Genomic DNA, 18,199 nt, shown 5'->3' with positions numbered 1-18,199 from the left:
ATGTTAATTGTTGTATTGTTTTGGGAACTACGGATGTAATTTAGCACATTTTACTAAATCTGGTGTATTTACTGTGGGTACTCTAGTACTCACTGTTCATTAATATGCATTGTCCCGACTAAATAAACAAATAAAGTAAAGTAAAGTAAACGGCCAGAGTCTTGAGAGGAGCTCTGTGACACAATCAACACACAACAGCACAAAAAACAACCAAGCTCATTTTAGGGGTTTGTTCTTCTTTACATCCCTTTATTCAAGAGAAACATTAGGGGTTAAGTATTTGTGGGATAAAAGGATATCAAATATTTCCTCTTTCACCATGACAACAGGCAACTTCCTTGTGAACGCAGCTGCTGGGAGAGGTCAAAGGTCACTCGGGGTTAATGGCTGGTGGGTGGGTACTGGGTGGGTGGCTCTGGTGGTAAATATGTGAGCTGAGCTGTGTGTGTCTGCGTTCCTGTTGTTGCCCATAGCAACTAAATGCTCTTTCTGGGCTGCCTGTCTCTCATTCTTCCTTCATTTTTGTGAGAGGAAGTCCTGCACACATCTGCTGATACAATACAAGGTCCTGCTCAGATTCTTTGATACGTTGAAACTCTTAAAGGGATAGTAGCATTTTTTTTAAAGTGGGGTTGTATGCTCTACAAATAGCCCCTAAGTACTTTAATTGCAGTAGAAGACTCTCTGCACTCCTCCCGTTAGCAACGCCAGCCCATAATAGCCCCTAACCAACTGCTGATCAGCGGGCGCTAACCCTGGGCGGAGGGATACGTGAGTTGGTTAGGTCCAAATAAAAACTGTGTTTTTCCTGCACTTTGAAGGGCTGGAAAAAATATTATAGTGAACAATGGAACTGTGTATTTTTTTTCATGTAAAACCTCTTTTAGGCCGTGAAAATAGGCCGTTTCTTTGGGTCCATTCACAACACTGTATGTTGTAAATCTCTGGGCAGGGCTATTATGGGCTGGCGTTGCTAACGGGAGGAGTGCAGAGAGTCTTCTACTGCAATTAAAGTAGGCTACTTAGGGGCTATTTGGAGATCATACAACCCCACTTTAAAAAAAATGCTACTATCCCTTTAACACACAATATTTTGTTCCAATATTGAACTTCATGCTGAAATGCATGACAGATCCAATAATTCTATTTTGGGAGGTGGTGTCTCTGAATATGTGATGATGGAACAACAGGCCAGTGTCTTGTACGAGAGCATCACTGACAATGAGGTGGTTGTGATGAAGCCGACCGGTGGTAGGATGGTGTTGACGTGGTGGTGGACCACCAGAGGAGCGCTGAGTGGAGGAGAGATCAAGGCTCCAGGTCCACAAGCAGGGTCGGCCCTAGGATGTTGGTGGCCCCCTAAACAAGGTTTTTGTTTGTGGCCCTGCACTCTAAGCACAAACACCAAATCACTGGTTAAAACTGAATACAGACGTGTTTATCCCTCTGAGGTTTGAGGCCATTTTCTCCACTTTTACATATTTTCTTAAATGTATCTTTTTAAGATACTTGCAGATGTAACAATACTCAAGTGTTTTATGTCTAAATATTAGAAACTCCGCTGTAAGCACACTGAGGCCAGTTTGTCCTAGAACACTGTAGAAAGAAATAATTTAGGACAAATGCTGGAAATTTGAGGTCTGCTTTTTGAAACATGTCAAATCCCTTGTGAAAACACTCCTTCAGTCATGAGAATGAACTGTTTTGGTGCTTGAAATAGGATATGAATACAGTAATAGATACGTGTAGAAAACAAGTCTAAAATGACATTTTGTAAAATTGTTTTTTGAGCACAAATGTTGTCATTCTGCCGTTCTATTTTCACCAAATGTCTCAAATGTGAGATAAAAGAAGCTGAATATTGACTTCACATTACATATAAAGCTCATAGCTGCACGTGCAGACCTCAGGATGTTTAAATGACTTGATGAACCCCGGTACCTTTCTGATCATGTGGCCCCCCACCTAACGGCTGTGGCCCTAAACAACCACATAGAGGGTTTATGCCAGCGGCCGGCCCTGAGGTCCACTAACAGACTGCTGTAAACTGTGATGACTGATGTGGATGTCAGAGCTGAGGTAAATATGTCTTTTTTTTATTAACCCTCTATGGTACGCTGCATTATGATGCCAGTGGGGGAAAAAATGTTTGGAGTGTTTTTATGTCTCAAAATAGGACAGTTTGGTGCTGTTATGTTAACAGCTGCTAATGATAATATTGGTTAGAGCACTGGAAAAGAGAGTAAGGACACCACCATTGACTCCTGTGGTAAGGGTTTAAGGGTTTAAGGGTTTAAGGGTTTAAGGGTTTAAGGGTTTAAGGGTTTTGCGCCCCTAGTGGCAGGATGTGGGTATTGCAAAAGCGCCCAGAAAACCCATTCACTCCAATGTATGTGTGTTGCCCACTTGCTGGTAAATTGATGAAAACGGCCGTGTTTTTGTTTTTAGGTGTCTTGGTCATATCAGATTATACTTATAATTTGTTCATTACAAAATGTAGATTGAAACATTAATGTAGAAAACTGTTTTTTTTTAACTGTAAAGGGTCCACGATGATGCTATGAACGTGGGTGATCTAGAAATGTCCTTAAATTATTGAAAACACCACACTGCTCATTCACCAACAATGCAGAGATGTCAGTTCTTGGGCGCTTTTGCAAAACCCATATTCCTCCACCAGGAGGCGCTTCCATTGGACCAATGCTGTCCTTACTCTCTTTTCCAGTACCCTAATACATACATAGTCTAAGAAAAAAAACTGGAAAAGTTAGGGGGAGGGGCCCACTTTAGTATTCTTTAAGGGGGCCCAGAATTCCTAGCAACGGCCCTGCTGACAAACACTGGACTCTGTCGTTAGTAGACGGACAACAAGAACTGAGTCGACCAATGAAATCAAACATCTTCCTACTGCACGGTGCGGCGTAAAACAGTGGAGATGCCGGGGATTGAACCCGGGGCCTCATACATGCAAAGCATGCGCTCTACCACTGAGCTACATCCCCTCCATGTTGAATATTGGAACCAGGCTATAGCTCATACTGTTGCGGTTCATATTCTGTTGTGATTTATCTCTGTTATAAGTACTAAATAACTATTGCGCCACTGTTTTTTTCTAATAGATAAAATATTTGGAGTAGCTAAATCACCGCACTTGCGACCAGTGTACCTACAGTATGCCAAAGTACCAGAAAACCACAAAAACACTTGGATAATGCAAGTTGAGCTGCACCACTCCAGCTCTCCAGGTGTACATGTAGATGGGTGAGAAAGAACATTAGAATGAATGGCGACTGGATAAATAATTAGGTCTGATGGAGATACTAGATAAAATGCTCAAATATGTCTGACCATGTCTGACCTGTGCGGAGGAATACTGAAAGAGTTGGTTAGTTCCACATTAACGGCATTTATCCGAGTTGATGGACTGAAAACAAAATGTGTAGCCTAGGCTCTAACGAGTAACGGCGTTATAATATAAACACGTTGTCACGTTCATTGAACACATGTTCTTTATTTTTATTTTATTTTTTCAACTTTATTGAAAGTTGTAGTAACAACAAACTCACAGTCTTTACAACAGTAACAGTAGGCTACAGTAAAGTTACAAATATGTGGCAGTAGCCTATAACAAAGAAGAAAAAAGAGAAAACACTCAAATTAACAATAAAAGAAAATACATTTTGGTGACAGACCTCGTATCCCATGAGAATTATAAGGCTATGTTGTGACAGATTATTAGTTGAACATGTCTGAATGTATATTCATTTTCAACACATGTTCTTTATTTTTTATTTATTTATTTTTTTCAATGAGCTTTATTGAAAACAACTGTAGCCTACATACAAACAACACATGTTCTTTATGTTGTTGGTTTTTTTCAAAGCTTTATTTAAAGTTGTAGTAACAACAACATTTCAGTCTTTCCAGCTCACATTCGTTACAACAGTAACAATAAAGTTACAATTATGACAGTATAACAAAGGTTAAGTAAAAGAAAAAAGAAAAAAAACAGTTTTTCTTGTTTGTAATTAAATTAAGAGACTTAAAATAATAATCAACTTCAATCAAAAACAACTTAAATGATGGTGAAGAATTCTGAAATTTACTTTTATGAATATGAAACTTCCCCAATAAAATATAAAGGTTTACTATAGTACATAGTTTCTTTTCTTTGAAATCAAAATAGAATGTTCCTGTGACGTTTTACTATCAAACTACCGTATGTGACATGTTTCTCAGTGAGCCCCTGAAGGACACACGGGGTTCCCCTGGTCCACCAGCAGGGGTCAGTGTTGGCCGCAGAGACCGAGCAGCCGGACCAGGTTCACTGTTCCCTCTCAGGTGTTTTACTGCTCCACCTCTTTGCCCAGAAGACAAAAAAAAGTTGCACACTCAAACATCCCCGACTAGTTTAATGTTTATTTCTCCCTAATGTGGCTTCGAATTGTGAAATTTATGACCTTGACCGTGGTCTGTAGTGCAACTACTTTTGCTTGAGAATTATTATTACTGTTCATATCAAGAATGATTCTGGGCCAAGAGTTGATGACACCAACTTGATGTTAGTTATTTTTTTCATATTGTTCATATGGCAATAAATGCTAAATCTATTTTGCCAAAACAATATTGTATTTTGTTCTCATTAACTGTAACTGGAGCAGCCTAGGTAATGTTGTCAAAATAATCTGTTATTAATCATTATAGTAATAGCCAATAGTATTGATATTTGGAGTTGTAGAGGTGAGGCCATAGCACCAGCATGTGGATGTAGCTACTCTGTACGCTTAAGCTGTCGCTCACAGTCGCTCCAGCAGGTCATCAGGGGAGTTGAATTTCTGCTCAGGAGTTTTGAACATTGACCAGGACCAGGAGCAGCCCCCCCCCCCCCCCCCAGTCAGTTCCTCAGGCTGCCGCTAGGTGGAGACACAGCTGTAATGATCCTGTAGCAGAATGAAGCCGTCAGTCAGTCAGTCACACTACCCACCTACTGTACCTACCTGCAGCTCACCTGCGCCGCTCACATCCACCTGCTGTCCTGTCCTGTCCTGTCCGCGTCGGTGTGTGTGTGTGTGTGTGTCTGTCCGGGAGAAATGAGATGAGATGAGGTTGTACTCCTTCAGGTTGAAGTGTCTGCTGGCTGCTCTGTGTTTTCTGTCGGTCACCTGGATCATTTCGGTTTCACGTGATGGAGGTGAGTAAAGACTAAGAGAGAAGTAAATCTAGAGCCAAGATGAAGCTGCGCGTTAAGGCTCGACCGACTAGTTGGAAGGAATCATAGACTGGAACTGAAACCCCTTGTTTATCCCTCTAGGATCATAGTCCATCTTTAATTTGATCCCAGTTGTTCAAAGCAAAGTTGTATTGGATCAGTAGCTATCTGATCCACAAACAAACTTTAGTGTTAAATGGGAGTAGCCTACATATCACACTGAAGGCTGTCGGGTCTGTACGTTAAACAACCGCAGTACTATGGGCTATTTGTATCGTTCTCTGTTTCATTATCTGACCCAATACAGTAAATGTGTTTTATTGAGGTGTAACCATGCCAGCATAGGGCCAACATACTGACCTACACCCAGGGCCGTTGCTAGGAATTCTGGGCCCCCTGAAAGAATACTAAAGTGGGCCCCTCCCCCTAACTTTTCCTTTTTTTTTTTTCTTAGACTATGTATGTATTATCGTTTTTTATTTAGCCTTCTTTGTTTTGATGCTAATGCAGCATTACACTGCAAAAACTCAAGTATCTTAGCAAGAATATTTGTCTTATTTCTAGTCAAAATGTCATTTCTAGTCAAAACAAATCTCATTCTACTTAAAATAAGACACATCATATTAAAAGTAGCTTGTTTTTAGACACTTTTTACTTCTTTCAAGCAGATTTTCACTTGGAATAAGTAGAAAAAATCTGATAGTGGAGCAAGTTTTTCTTCCTTATTACAAGAAAAAACCTTACTTTCACTTCTATTTATTGGGAATTTAAGTGAAAATGATCTAAAAACAGGTTAATTTTTAGGTGATGAGTCTTATTTTAAGTGGAAAGAGATTAGTTTTGACTAGAAATGAGACATTTGGACAAGAAATAAGACAAATATTCTTGGAAAGATGTTGAGTTTTTACAGTGTACTATGAGTATTAGTCAGGGTCTTACACAGAATAAATCAGTCATACAAAGATTAGACTACTGGGGTTTTTTATGGGCCCCACTGGGCGCTGGGCCCCTAGAGTTATCATCACCTTTCTCCCCTATACAACGGCCCTGCCTACACCACAGTCTTATCCCTGGTGGAGTTTAAGTTTTGTCTGCTCTGCCACTTGCTTCTGAGTTTCACCAAGATGAGTTTGACATGATTAAAATCCTGGTATCACAGAGCCCGACTGACTGACTGAAACTCCCTTTTTTAATACTGAACAAGTTTCTCCTGTGTGGGTCAGTCTGCCCCAGGCTGTAGCTTAGTTTACCACTGTATGAGTGTGATATGGATGAATACTGGTTTCAGTAAAGCACTTTGGGTACCATGGAAAGAGCTAAATCCAAGCCATTATTATTATTATGATTATGATTATGACTATTATTATTATTATTATTAATTATTATCTCTCTCTCCTTATTCAAACACTGTCATACTCCTCTCTCATAGCTTCACAGTCAGACTCAGTGCTGTGAATAGGATCAAATTGAACAAAGTTGTTGTCAGTGTCAGTGGGAAGGTCAAAGCAAGTCAAAATGTACTCCGTTACAAGTAAAAGTAGCTCAGTCGACATGTTACTTGAGTAAGAGTAAAAAAGTACTTGCTTTTAAAGGTACTTAAGTATAAGTAAGAGTAAGAGTAAATGTCTTATTTTTCACATCAATGAATGACTCTAATTGTTTCTAAATGAATTTAAGGAGCTTTTAACTCTTGTTAGTGAGAATGAACTCTTTGAAAGCAGCTGCACTGATGTGCTGCTTTTAGGGGTTAGGGTTTCCTTCACAGACAAACACAGCTTGTGTCCAATAGGATTTTAGAAAAAGACCTGAAAGTAACGAGTACTTTTCAGCCTTCCTAGAAGTAAACTCGAGGAAAAGTAAAAATATTTGTCTTGGAAATGTATTCAAGTAAGAGTAATAAGTACCAAAGAAATCTAATACTCAAGTAAAGTACATATCCAGAGTACAAATCCTCTGGATACCTACTTAAGTACAGTACTCAAGTAAATGTACTCCGTTACTGTCCACCACTGGATGTGAGTCAAAACAACAATTTGATCCAGGCTCTGAGGCCATGACAGAAAGTAAAGGAGTGGTGTTGAGGCTGATAAGAATACGTTCATTAACAGTCATGGATACAGTTAACATAAAGAGACTGGCTGCAGGGTAAGCCAGTACACAGGGTGGGTAGTCTGTCTGAGCCAGTACACAGGGTGGGTAGTCTGTCTGAGCCAGTACACAGGGTGGTAGTCTGTCTGAGCCAGTACACAGGGTGGGTAGTCTGTCTGAGCCAGTACACAGGGTGGGTAGTCTGTCTGAGCCATGCAGGGTGGTGGATGGACATAGGACCAGGGCAGCGTACAGGACAGGTCACAACTCAAACTCACATTCATACCTACAAGGCAATAAGCTAGAGTCACTGTTAAAGCAGTGTGCATGTGTTTGGGCTGTGGTAGGAAGCCGGGGAACCCATGTAACATGTTATGTCAAATGTCATAAGTAAAAGAATGTTATATCAAAATGTAAAAAAGCAAAAACAAAAGAAAAAGATTATGATATGATCTGATTATGAAAAAGATTTTATTCTGTGGGTAATGGGGGCGGGACTAGATCAGCTTTTGCTTCTCCCGCTTTCCCTTTCGGCCATGTGTATTGTATTATTTGAACTAAGATGAAGTGTGATGATGATTATTTAAATTGACATGCCCGAAATAAACAAATTGATTGATTGATTGATTGATTGATTGATTGTTTGATTGATTGATTGATTGATTGATTGATTGATTGATTGATTGATTGATTGATTGATTGATTGATTGATTGATTGATTGATTGATAGACACAGGGAGAACATGTAAACTCCCCAGGTTCCCTCTGCTCTTAAAAGGATAGTATCATTTTTTTTAAAGTGGGGTTGTATGATCTCCAAATAGCCCCTAACTACTTTAATTGCAGTAGAAGACTCTCTGCACTCCTCCCGTTAGCAACGCCAGCCCATAATAGCCCTGCCCAGAGATTTACAACATACAGTGTTGTGAACAGACCCAAAGAAACGGACAGTTCCATTGTTCACTATAATATAATTTTTTCCAGCCCTTCAAAGTGCAGGAAAAACACAGTTTTTATTTGGACCTAACCAACTGCTGATCGGCGGGCGCTAACCCTGGGCGGAGGGATACGTGAGTTGGTTCGGTCCACATAAAAACTGTGTTTTTCCTGCACTTTGAAGGGCTGGAAAAAATTATATTATAGCGAACAATAGAACTGTGTTTTTTTTTTTTCAGGTAAAACCTCTTTTAGGCCGTGAAAATAGGCCGTTTCTTTGGGTCCGTTCACAACACTGTATGTTGTAAATCTCTGGGCAGGGCTATTATGGGCTGGCGTTGCTAACGGGAGGAGTGCAGAGAGTCTTCTACTGCAATTAAAGTACTTAGGGGCTATTTGTAGATCATACATCCCCACTTTTTAAAAAAAAATGCTACTATCCCTTTAACATTAAGACAGTGAGACCTGTTGTTCATATTTTTTTCTTATCTGCTCTGTGTATTATTTTTGTCAGTGAACTCCCCGGTGCAGGACCTGGAGCTCCGTCTGCTGCTGGCTGAGGAGTGGGAGAGGAACATCAGCAAAGACCTCAGCGTCATCATAGAGCAGCTGAGGAACACGTCAAGAGATGCCGACCTCACCCGCTCCACCACCGACACAACCACCACCACCAACAGCAACAGCGTTCCCTCCCCAGGGAAGGAGGAGCCCCCACATCAACCAGGTTTTTTTTTTAACTTTTCTTTTTTCATTTTTCCACAAAAACAAAACATTCACTGACATAGGACCATATGAATTGAAATACAGGTAAACAGGGCCGTTGCTAGGAATTCTGGGCCCCCTTAAAGAATACTAAAGTGGGCCCCTCCCCTTGACTTTTCCACTTTTTTTTCTTAGACTACGTATGTATTATCGTTTTTTATTTAGCCTACCTTGTTTTGATGCTAATGCAACATTACACTGCAAAACTCAAGTATCTTAGCAAGAATATTTGTCTTATTTCTAGTCAAAATGTCATTTCTAGTCAAAACAAATCTCATTATACTTAAAATAAGACACATCATATTAAAAGTAGCTTGTTTTTAGACACTTTTTACTTCTTTCAAGCAGATTTTCACTTGGAAAAAGTAGAAAAAATCTGATAGTGAAACAAGTTTTTCTTTCTTATTACAAGCACAAAAAACTTACTTTCACTGGCAAAATTTTTAGGTAATGAGTCTTATTTTAAGTGGAAAGAGATTAGTTTTGACTAGAAATGAGACATTTCGACAAGAAATGACAAATATAGGCCCTGTAGGTTTTATGTCATTTGAACCTTCTTTTTTTTTTTTTTTTTTACCAAAAGTAAGACTGAATCCCTTTAAAATGTCAAATGGTGTAACTACAAATGAATGATATAAATACTAAATATTTTATCACCTACAGTGCATTTAGGTTTACTTAAAAACATAAAAACAAAACATTAAATTGATTGATTTTTGCTATACGTTTTGCAACACTGGGCAGGACTTATCCTAAAAACACCACTTTTCTTCGAAATATCTTGACAAACTATGTAAAGATTTGTCAAGAAACATATTGCATTGCAAAAGTGAATTACATTTTTTCCCAAAGCCGTAACACACTAAAGGGAAAGGAGAACCTCTGAAAAGCATAACCTAAATGAGCACCATAAAAAGAGTTATGAGTAGCTCACAAAGTCTCGGCTCAGTTGATAGCTATGGCCTTTGTACTGACTCAACACCTCCACTTCCTTCCCACCTCCCAGGGACACAAACAGCCGTGCAGATGCCAGGTGGTTCAGCCAATCAGGTGTTCCTGTCCAACATTTACCTGTACCTGCCCCACCTCAGACCACAGCCAGGCAGTCTGCAGCCCAACGTGGTGCTGGGACAGGGCCGGAGGGGAGGTAAGGAGCACTCACACATCAACACACGAGAAAAACACACACACTTACAACTGTTGAAAGGAGAGGTGGACTGATTGACTGATATATTTTTTCATTTTTAACCACAGGGTAGCCTACACACAGCAGGAACTCAGATCACCAAATCTCATGTTCCCCCACAAAGAGAAAATCTGATAAATCAAGCCAAACAAGTCAGCTTAAAGGGATAGTTCAACATTTTGGCAAATAGGCCCATTGCCATAACCCCTATAGTCATAGCAGTTGCAGTAGGTTTGTTACCTTTATTTGTCGGTGTAAGCTGTTTTTAGAACGGCGGAGCAGAGCCGTGAGCTGCTCAGAGCTACGCTACGGAGGCTCATAGGATTTCTTCTTCTTGGTTTTCCTCATCAAACTCATCAAATACACAATCCAACAACTCCACAACGCTCTGGTGGACAAGTTGTGAGCTGCACATTCACCACGCTATGAGATAATAACACAACGTTACCAGACAGAGTTGTTTTAGAGGGAAATTCATGCAAAACTGGCAACCGCTGATGCGTGTTGCCTTCAGGGACAGTTTTTTAGCAAGCTGTCTCTGAATTTCCCTCTAAAACAACTCTGTGTGGTAACGTTGTGTTATTATCTCATAGCGTGGTGAATGTGCAGGTCACAACTTGTCCACCAGAGCGTTGTGGAGTTGTTGGATTGTGTATTTGATGAGTTTGATGAGGGAAACCAAGAAATCCCATAATGAGCCTCCGTAGCGTAGCTCTGAGCAGCTCACGGCTCTGCTCCGCCGTTCTAAAAATAGCTTGCACCAACAATTAAAGGTAACGAACCTACTGCTATGACTATAGGGATTATGGCAATGGGCTAATTTGCCAAAATGTTGAACTATCCCTTTAACAACATTGAGAGGAAAAGAAAAGAAAAATATTTTCCTTTTTAAAAAAAATACAACACTTCATATCACAGTGATTCAATCCCAAATGACAACCAATCATATACCCTCCAAACACACTAGACGATGACAACAAAACAAAACAAACAAGCACCAGCAGCGAAACATACTGTAACTGAAATAAAATAAAAAATAAAACAAATCAAAAAGGTGGGGATTACCCACACACAATACAACAGAACAATAACACATATCATTACACACTTATCATACCATCTCCACTATGCCCTACATTGGCCCAAGACACTCCCAAAATCTAAATCAATATGAGATTGCCAAATTTTTTTTAAATCTGAAGATCTGTTTTTACTCCTGTAATATACTGACTCCACAGTACGATAGCTTGAAAGTTCATTCCACCAATGGACTGTTGATGGGGGTTCACATTCCTTCCACTTCAAGGTTAACCACTTCCTGGCTGCCAACATGGCAACGTCTATGTACCTGCACCAGGGTTGCAAAACTCCGGAAATTTTCAAAGTTGGAAACTTTCCATGAGAATTTATGGGAATATATGGGAATTAACGGGAATATATGGGAATAAACAGGAATAAATCCGAAATTTACAAAATTGAAGGTTGGCCCTTAAAGCAGATATTAGTGGCACGGCCGTTTCGGCTAATGCTGTGTTCAAGGCAGGCTTTTGAAACCGTAAGTTACAGCTTCAAGTCACAACTACGACTTGGTAGCGTTCCAGGTAACCCGTAGCTCGTGTTTTTACCGTCCTGTTGTCTGTGAAAGTTCCCTATAACGGCCACTCGTAACTTCCGACCCGTGAACTCGTACCAGATCGAACTGGTATGACTTCACAGGAAGGAAAAACACAAAGTACGAGTTTCCTTGAACGCACCATGAGTTAGCAGCCCCCGCCCTTGTCAGGCATCAATTGGTCCTCGTGCTACGTCACCACATTCACGCGCATCCCTTGGCTGCACACACAGCCCTTCATGCCGTTCTCTCCCCTCATTGGATAACACTTGTATCCCACAAGGAAAATTTTCTCCTCGGGTTACAGCAGAGCAGAGTGACGGAGAGACTCGTGTTTAGGCTGAAATACTTCATGTAAGTGATTGCTGACGGAAAATAGGACTATTTAGGACTTATATTAACAAAAACATTCCACTGATATCTGCTTTAACAGGGAACTTAAGTATAGTTGGGGGAAATATATTGTAGCATAATATTGGCTAAAACAACCAGATTTAATGCAAGTACCAACTGCTGATCGGCGGGCGCTAACCCTGGGCGGAGGGATACGTGAGTTGGTTAGGTCCACATAAAAACTGTGTTTTTCCTGAACTTTGAAGGGCTGGAAAAAATTATATTATAGCGAACAATGGAACTGTGTATTTTCTTTCAGGTAAAACCTCTTTTAGGCCGTGAAAATAGGCCGTTTCTTTGGGTCTGTTCACAACACTGTATGTTGTAAATCTCTGGGCAGGGCTATTATGGGCTGGCGTTGCTAACGGGAGGAGTGTAGAGAGTCTTCTACTGCAATTAAAGTACTTAGGGGCTATTTGAGGTTCAAAGAGGTTCAGTTACCGTCGTAGTCCCGACCATAAACGGCGATTCGGCGGCCTTATTCTCATGAGCGTCCGCGAAACCGAAAGTAAAGAAACGCTGGTCGGCTCGCCCAGCATTTCCACCATTAATTACAAAAATAACAAAATAACCATAGAGACAAAACCATATATTTATCTAAAATGGAGCCATTAACAAGTGGTAACGTAGATTCATCCACATTAACGTGAGACTTTTTTATAACCAAATAGAAACTCCTCAGTGTCCCTTTAAATGTTACAAAACTGTAGGTGCACGACAATGCACCACACACTGAGCTCACAGAAAGTGTGAGAAGCAGTTACAGTAACATTGCCTGGATGTGTGTGTGTGTGTGTGTGTGTGTGTGTGTGTGTGTGTGTGTGTGTGTGTGTGTGTGTGTGTGTGTGTGTGTGTGTGTGATTGTGTGTGTGTGTGTGTGTGTGTTCCCTCAGTGTCCATGGTGCTGGGTATTCCCACAGTGAAGCGTGACAAGCAGAGCTACCTGGTCAGCACGCTCAGCTCTCTGCTCTACGGCCTTCAGCCCGCTCAGCAACAAGATCTGCTCATCATCATCTTTGTGGCCGAGGTAACACACGACAACAGCCCCCCCCCCACCCCCCTCCCACACTGGCTTCAGCTGCAGATCCACTGCACAGATAAATGGCAGTGACATTGCTCTCATCTTACTCACAGCTAAAATGGAACTATTTGCATTTCTTGTCAACAGTATTACGAACTTGTTTTGCAAAACCAGTTTGTCAGTTTGTTTCCTTCCACCTCCTGTCAGGCTGATGTCGTAGTTTACAGAGAATTCACACGCAGACTTAAAGGGATAGTAGCATTTTTTTTAAAGTGGGGTTGTATGATCTCCAAATAGCCCCTAAGTACTTTAATTGCAGTAGAAGACTCTCTGCACTCCTCCCGTTAGCAACGCCAGCCCATAATAGCCCTGCCCAGAGATTTACAACATACAGTGTTGTGAATGGACCCAAAGAAACGGCCTATTTTCACGGCCTAAAAGAGGTTTTACCTGAAAAAAAATACATACACATACATACAGTTTTTATTTGGACCTAACCAACTCACGTATCCCTCCGCCCAGGGTTAGCGCCCGCCGATCAGCAGTTGGTTAGGTCCAAATAAAAACTGTGTTTTTCCTGCACTTTGAAGGGCTGGAAAAAATTATATTATAGCGAACAATGGAACTGTGTATTTTTTTTCAGGTAAAACCTCTTTTAGGCCGTGAAAATAGGCCGTTTCTTTGGGTCTGTTCACAACACTATATGTTGTAAATCTCTGGGCAGGGCTATTATGGACTCTCTGCACTCCTGGGAGGAGTGCAGAGAGTCTTCTACTGCAATTAAAGTACTTAGGGGCTATTTGTAGATCATACAACCCCACTTTAAAAAAAATGCTACTATCCCTTTAAATCAGATCAAATCAAAGAAAGAAACCAGGAAGAATAGGAGCTGTAGTTGCTGCTTGTCTCTGTTTCTCACCCACACACACACACACACACACACAGGTGACAAGGTTTATACGTCTTCCATCAGTGTTTATACATTAACTAACCGCAGTAGAACCCTCTATAATATCACTGACAGTCTTTCCCTCCCTCCCTCTCTTCCCTTTCCTACCAGACGGATTTGGTCTATGTGAACAGTGTGGCAGAGACCATCAGGACAAAGTGAGTTCCAATTCTGATCAAATCCTTGTTTGTTTTGTGTGGTTTACTGTCCTCTCTGTGACCAGTAGATGGACAGTCTTTGACCTCAAGTCTCATTAAGTCTCAGCTGGCAGCTCTGCTCTGCTACAGGCCGGTCAGTCACACAACACTGCATAGATAGATCTAAGGATTTCAAAGCATCCCAAGTACTATTATCATCCCTGTTTCATCACGTAGCACTGCAAAAACTCAAAATCTTTCCAAGAATATTTGTCTTATTTCTTGTCAAAATGTCTCATTTCTAGTCAAAACTAATCTCTTTTCCCTTAAAATAAGACTCATCATATTACAAAAAGCAGCTTGTTTTTAGACACTTTTTACTTCTTTCAAGCAGATTTTCACTTGAAATAAGTAGAAAAATCTGCCAGTGAAAGTAAGTTTTTTGTGCTTGTAATAAGAAAGAAAAACTTGCTCCACTATCAGATTTTTCTACTTATTTCAAGTGAAAATCAGCTCGAAAGAAGGAAAACGTGTCTGAAAACAAGCTGCTTTTTAATATGATGAGTCTTATTTTAAGTAGAATGAGACGTTTTGACTAGAAATAAGACAAATATTCTTGGTAAGATTTTGAGTTTTTGCAGTGAGACAAGTAGAAACATTGATTTGATATTAAATAACGCACAATGAAAGCTTTCTTTTAAACTTGACTTGTATGTACTTTACTTGTAAATAAAATAGTAATAAATAGTGCGTAAACACGGTGATGACTGCCTAAAAGACAACATGCAAACTGCAGCACTGAAATGAGGGTTGAAAGAGTCTGGAACGACCTTGTCAGAAACACAAAATGAAACTAGAGAATGCATTTCCTGAAGGAAATACGGATGAATGCTAAAAGCTGAATGAATTGTTGAAACAATGCTGAATTAAGTGAAGAAATTGCTGAAGCAAATGAAACTGAAACAATATATGAAGAGTATGAAATGGTTGGAAATGACTTGAATTGTTGAAGATCAGTATGAAGAAATTGAAAGGTTAAAGTCTACTCAGATTTATTAGTTTGAAAACATTTTTGAACCATTACTAATATAGATGAAACAATATCTGAAGAGTAAAAGTAGAATAATATAGAAGTAGTTACAATCAGTTAAAGGGAAGAATAATTAAAGGGATAGTTCACCCAAAATTCAAATTTCACTCATTATCTACTCACTCTCATGTTCGTCAAATTTGGACGAACCGGGAAGAGGAGCTTCGAGAAGCTTCCGCTACAAACAAGCTTGAAAAATAGACTTATTTAATTTTTTTCGGGAGAATTTCACATTTCGGGGCTTCAATACAAGACGGACATTACATGCGAGCAGCATGGAGGTATTTGGATGTTTTTTGGTGTGTCTTTTTGTTACGAAGACAGTTGGTATCCATTTGCAACCGTTATATATGGACATGCACTGCTACGCCGAGACCCCAATTTCAATTTCAATTTTGGGTGAACTATCCCTTTAAGTGAAGAAATTGCTGAAGCAAGATGAAACAATATATGAAGAGTATGAAATGGTTGTAAATTGTTGAAGATCAGTATGAAGAAATTGAAAGGCTAAAGTCTACTCAGATTTATTTAAAACTGATAGTTTGAAAACATTTTTGAACCATTACTAATGTAGATGAAACAATATCTGAAGAGTAAAAGTAGAATAATATAGAGTTACAATCAGTTAAAGGGAAGAATAATTTAGCAATATCACACTCGTCTCCTCACAGTGTTTTGCTCTTCTCGATGGAAACACACGTGTTGTGTTGCTTGTCTGAAAGTCAGCTTGCACATTTTTTGCAGATGTTATCAAGTTTGCATCTGTTTTTATACACGCAAACCTTTAGTAGATCATCTGGCCCATGGAGGGGAATGAGATTCAGCTTGACAGACCTGTGCTATGCTGAGAGAGAGAGAGATTGTTCACTGAATGAATGAGTCCCATATCTCCAGTCTCAAGTCAAGTCAAGTCCAGACAAGTCAAGTCCAGGCTCACAGGCCCAGAGGGAGAAAGACCTGTAGAGAGACAGATAGCATGTTGATAGCAACTGTAATTAAAGCCAGTTCATCTCCAATATCACTAGCTGGGTTTCCATCCAAGTCGTATCGAATTTAAAAGCGGATTTTGTGAAAATGCGCAAAAAGCAAATGCGAATTTATGACCGTTTCCATTCATTAGTGTTTTGCGATTAGGAGGAGTGGTGCACCGTGAGATTACGTCATAAGAGAGCGTGAATGTATCCAACAGTCGACACTCAGCTGACACTCAACATCATGGACAATTTACGTACTTTCTGGACTATAGACGCACCTGTATAAGCCGCACCAGCTACATTTTAAAAGAAAATACATATATAGGCCGCACTTGAATATAAGCTGCAGGTTTTCATGTTGTAACATGAGATATTTACACAGAAAGACAGTAGGAACTGTGACAGTCCGCTCGCTTTTCTGTTGTTGTGGTTACGCTCCTCTCCTCCGTGTGCATCTGTTTACTTACGAAGCCGGTGAAAAATCAATAAATGGAGCGGTGGATAACGTTACATAACATATACGATGTTACCACATGTGTGTTTGTGTAGTCTTAACCGTCATAAACAAAACATTATGGGTTACGGAGCGCGTTTGTGTTGCGGTGCAGCAGAGAGGAGAGCTGGGACACCGGGGCGTCGCTGGGTGAAGTCCAGCAGCTTCACCCACAAACTCTGCCTCAATTCACATCATCTGTTTTCATAACAAAAACTTGCATTTCATTTAATCGATACGCTGACAAATCCCCCCCTCCAAGTGTATAAACTTTTATGCGCATTTACTGCCTTTTTCAAATTTCTGGCGTTTCCATTCAAGTATTTATTCGCAATTTTTGAAAACACCCAGAGTGGAAAACACTCTGGAAAAGTCATTAAACTACTGATTACTCTTTTTAAAGGTGTTCAGAAATGGCTGTTTGTCCTGTTTGTCGCTCCTCCTCCTACGAGTTGATTGGACGTTACCGAGCGGAGGGATATTCAATGTTTGTGGCGAGACCGCTCGGTGTGTGTGTGTGTGTGTCAGACGTTTGATTGACGGATGACAGGTCCTGATATCATTGGCTGATGAATCGTGAGCAACATGATGCATAATGCCTGCGTTATCCAATGTGAAAAAAACTACCCCACATCCCGGATTTACTCCAAAATAGAATTTTGCACAAAGTTTGGCCTACATCGTCTGATAGATGAGTTATTACACTAATTAAGTCACTGTTCTGATAACTTTTTCACAAGTAATAAGTTATGTTAGTAGTTGCATTACTAGTTAGGCAGACTTAACTGTGGGTGAGAGGAGCAGAGAGACTAGCAGTAGTTACCTTGGCTTGTAACTATGACCTAACTACTATTAGAAATGATAACGCCTTACACTGTTACTGTTACTTCAGAAGGAATTAAATTACAGTTAGGCATTACTGAATAACATCACAGCCCAACACTGATTTAGTTTTTTGGTTCATTTTTTAGACAACAGGAAGTTGTCGTTACCTTGTTAACAGTTTCAACGTGAGTCTTCCTTCGCTTCCTATTGTCTAAAAAAGGAACCAAAAAAACAAAAAAGTTAAAGGACAATTCCTTTTTCCATTTTAGGTCTAAAAGAAGGAATCTGAAGATTTTCAGTTTAATCGCTCCTGTTTTGCGGTAGCTGTGTGTGAATGGGAGCAGATGCAAGTTCTGCTGTTTAGGCTGTTTCCATCCCTGTGAGTAGTAGCCATCTGACGCTGTCTGGAAAAAAATGTAGACTTGAAGCAAGTAAAGAGTTGATATTCCTGTGTTTATGACACAAACGGTAGCTTTTCCCACTGCACTTGAACACACCGAGCACGGCAACTGGGTCTCACGCGA

General features: G+C 40.1%; 1 protein-coding gene and 1 non-coding gene across 2 annotated transcripts in view; one reads left to right on the top strand and one right to left on the bottom strand.

Moving 5' to 3' along the window:
* Nucleotides 1-1,178: 1,178 nt before the first annotated feature.
* Nucleotides 1,179-18,199, top strand: part of LOC146980381 (alpha-1,3-mannosyl-glycoprotein 4-beta-N-acetylglucosaminyltransferase B-like) — a 42,166-nt gene continuing 25,145 nt past the window's right edge. Inside the window, exons 1-5 of the mRNA XM_085788887.1 lie at nucleotides 1,179-1,347; nucleotides 8,748-8,957; nucleotides 10,002-10,142; nucleotides 13,080-13,213; nucleotides 14,268-14,314. Coding sequence (XP_085645013.1) covers nucleotides 1,179-1,347; nucleotides 8,748-8,957; nucleotides 10,002-10,142; nucleotides 13,080-13,213; nucleotides 14,268-14,314 — 701 coding nt within the window. The remainder of the gene's footprint in view (nucleotides 1,348-8,747; nucleotides 8,958-10,001; nucleotides 10,143-13,079; nucleotides 13,214-14,267; nucleotides 14,315-18,199) is intronic.
* trnaa-ugc (transfer RNA alanine (anticodon UGC)) lies at nucleotides 2,931-3,002 on the bottom strand. Its single transcript has one exon. It is a non-coding gene; the product is annotated as a tRNA-Ala (tRNA).

The sequence above is a fragment of the Trachurus japonicus genome, chromosome 10 (assembly GCF_045865225.1).
Source record: "Trachurus japonicus isolate A0001 chromosome 10, Traja_1.0".
Classification (NCBI taxonomy): Eukaryota; Metazoa; Chordata; class Actinopteri; order Carangiformes; family Carangidae; genus Trachurus; species Trachurus japonicus.
The sequence above is the reverse complement of the archived record's forward strand: the minus strand, read 5'-3'. Positions and strand labels throughout refer to the sequence as shown.